Source organism: Babylonia areolata, chromosome 18, assembly GCF_041734735.1.
Source record: "Babylonia areolata isolate BAREFJ2019XMU chromosome 18, ASM4173473v1, whole genome shotgun sequence".
Taxonomy (NCBI): Eukaryota; Metazoa; Mollusca; class Gastropoda; order Neogastropoda; family Buccinidae; genus Babylonia; species Babylonia areolata.
The window spans coordinates 19039337-19041836 of NC_134893.1; the positions used below are offsets into that span (position 1 = coordinate 19039337).

The following is a 2500-nucleotide window of genomic DNA, read 5'->3' on the forward strand; positions in this document are numbered from 1 at the left end:
CCGCACAGATTATCGTGTCGTGTCATTTCGTGTCATATATAATAGTATTGTATGTATCGCAGCAGTTCGTATTGTATCGTATCGAATCTATGTCGCGGAGAACTTGTGTCAAAGGTGCTGCAATGCTGCGTATTGTTGATGTAATGGGTGTACGTGAAAAAGTATATATTTCTTATAATAAATGTTTTCACTGTGACAGGTATGCAACGGTGTTCTGGGCTACAACCCTACTACAAAGTCCAACCAGTTGTTTATCACTGACTTCTGTCTTGCCTTCATGAAGGGTATCATCCAGACTCAGTCACTCAGGTAAGTTATCTTTTAAAACACACACACACACACACACACACACACACACACACACACACACACACACATACATGCATACACACAGGTGTGTGTGTGTGTGTGCGTGCGTGCGTGTGTGTATGTGTGAGAGAGAGAGAGAGATCAGAACTCAGATCATTTTTATTCAAGGATTGAGATCCCAGGCATGGCCTATCCTTTCAAGATTGTACTTTGCATTGTGTTGCTGTGCTATGACTGCATGATGTATGGTGGTCCCTCCTCATACAAAGTCCTGTGTCTGATGTGCAGTGCCTATGGTGACTACAATGGTGTGCAGTTCCCCATCACACAGCAGACTGCTTCCACCCGTACGGAGTTTGTGTGTGTGTGGGTGTGGGTGCGTTTGTGTCATAGTGTGTGTGTGTGTGTGTGTGTGTGTGTGTGTGTGTGTGTGTGTGTGTGTGTGTGTGTCACAGTGTGTGTGTGTGTGTCACAGTGTGTGTGTGTGTATGTGTGTGTGTGTGTGTGTGTGTGTGTGTGTGTGTGTGTGTGTGTGTGTGTGTGTGTTTGACTAGGTAATTGCATGTTGTGTGTGCAGATTCAGTTCGCGTATACGCGCGCATGCGTTTGTATTTGTATGCTCGCTTGAGTGTGTGTGTGGGAGCGTGCGGGTGGAGGGGTAAGGGGGGCTTCTCTTTCACACACACACACACACACACACACACACACACACACACACACACACACAACACACACACACACATATATATATAAACATTGAGTCCATTGAAGAGACTTCAGTATCTAATTTTACATTGACCATTCCGATGACTCTGTAGGAGCATGCCAGTATTTGTAAAATTTTAACGAGGCGTTCATAACTATGAATTCATTCGCCATCAGCACAGAAGTTTGAGTTGTTAAGAAAAGAAGTGGCTTGTGATATCTAAGTGATTACACCACCCATACCATATTTTGTGCGACAGAATTGGTTGACAGACAGACCCCGAAAACATTTTATCACGAATAACTCCAGTGCAGATATTTGAGATATAAAAAGTGCATTGGTTTGGGTTTCTCGATGACTTTTCCATAATGATATTAATTTTGATGAGTGCTAGCATTGGTAAACACAATGTGCGCCAACATTATCTTCTCAGTCTTCTTCTTCGTCGTTGCCGTCGTCGTCCTCTGCACCTAATACGATCTCTCATACATTAGCTCGTTTCTACGAATGGGGTTTTTCGTTTGTATCCGATCTATAAAAAAAAAATAAAAAAAAAAAAAAAAATAGGCAGCCGTTTTTATGAGTGAAATAAGTATTGACTAAACATTGCTTCACCGATTTACTCCTGCGCAGTGATAAAACAACAAAAAGAAAGGTAACTCTCGTTACTTACAGGCACACAATTTTAAAGTCAGTGCTGCTTTCAAGAGTTAATACTCTTGGTTTGTTTTTTCTGTATATCTACCTTTTAGTTTACCGTTTTGCCAGCTGCCGGGAAGCGGAAAGCAGCGTTGGCTTGGAGCTGTGTTCGTTTCAAGGTGCAAGAGTTACCTTCCATGTTCATTATTCAATTTAAATGATCTCGTTTCAGTTTTCTTTTCATTACACGACGGAGATGCAAACGTTGGGAAAAAATCCAAGCTATTTTAATGTCATCTATGCATCAGAAAACAAACAAATATCATTTATTGCTGCCATGATGGTTCCGGGTGGCAGACAAAAGTGAGGACTGCTTCGAAGTTCAAAGAAGGAATGACATCAATGCGCATAGCGAAAGCTTAATTCAAAAACTAAATCAGAAAGCCTACTTTCATTCCTTCAATTATGTTGAAACAGGCGCATTCACTGAAGGAGACCTGTCGCGTTATTGCACGTCTATGAGATTGTTAGTGTCTTTGAAAACAAGATAGGATATGGACAGGCAATCGTCTAACGATCGATTAAGCTGGCCAACTTGATTGAATGACAGCTGGCTGCTTGCTTTCTCGTTTTGCTAGTTGACTGGTTTTGTTGAAGGTTGATTAATTCGTCTCTGGCTGACATACTAACTGATTAATTTGATGATTGATACAATGATTTTTTCGCTTCCAGCTGTGGGCAATGCCATTTCAACTATCGCTCCACCCATCGGAGTGCTGCCACAGTCGAGATGTAAGACGGCGGCCTGTCTGTACAACAAAAACACCATGAGCAGCATCATCGACT

The 2500-nt window shown here is 42.0% G+C and overlaps 1 protein-coding gene across 1 annotated transcript in view; it reads left to right on the forward strand.

Moving 5' to 3' along the window:
* LOC143291873 (uncharacterized) overlaps nucleotides 1-2500 on the forward strand; it is a 13184-nt gene that overhangs the window by 7437 nt on the left and 3247 nt on the right. The window contains exons 5-7 of the mRNA XM_076601999.1: nucleotides 200-309; nucleotides 598-656; nucleotides 2387-2500. The exon at nucleotides 2387-2500 is cut by the window's right edge and continues 42 nt beyond it. Coding sequence (XP_076458114.1) covers nucleotides 200-309; nucleotides 598-656; nucleotides 2387-2500 — 283 coding nt within the window. The remainder of the gene's footprint in view (nucleotides 1-199; nucleotides 310-597; nucleotides 657-2386) is intronic.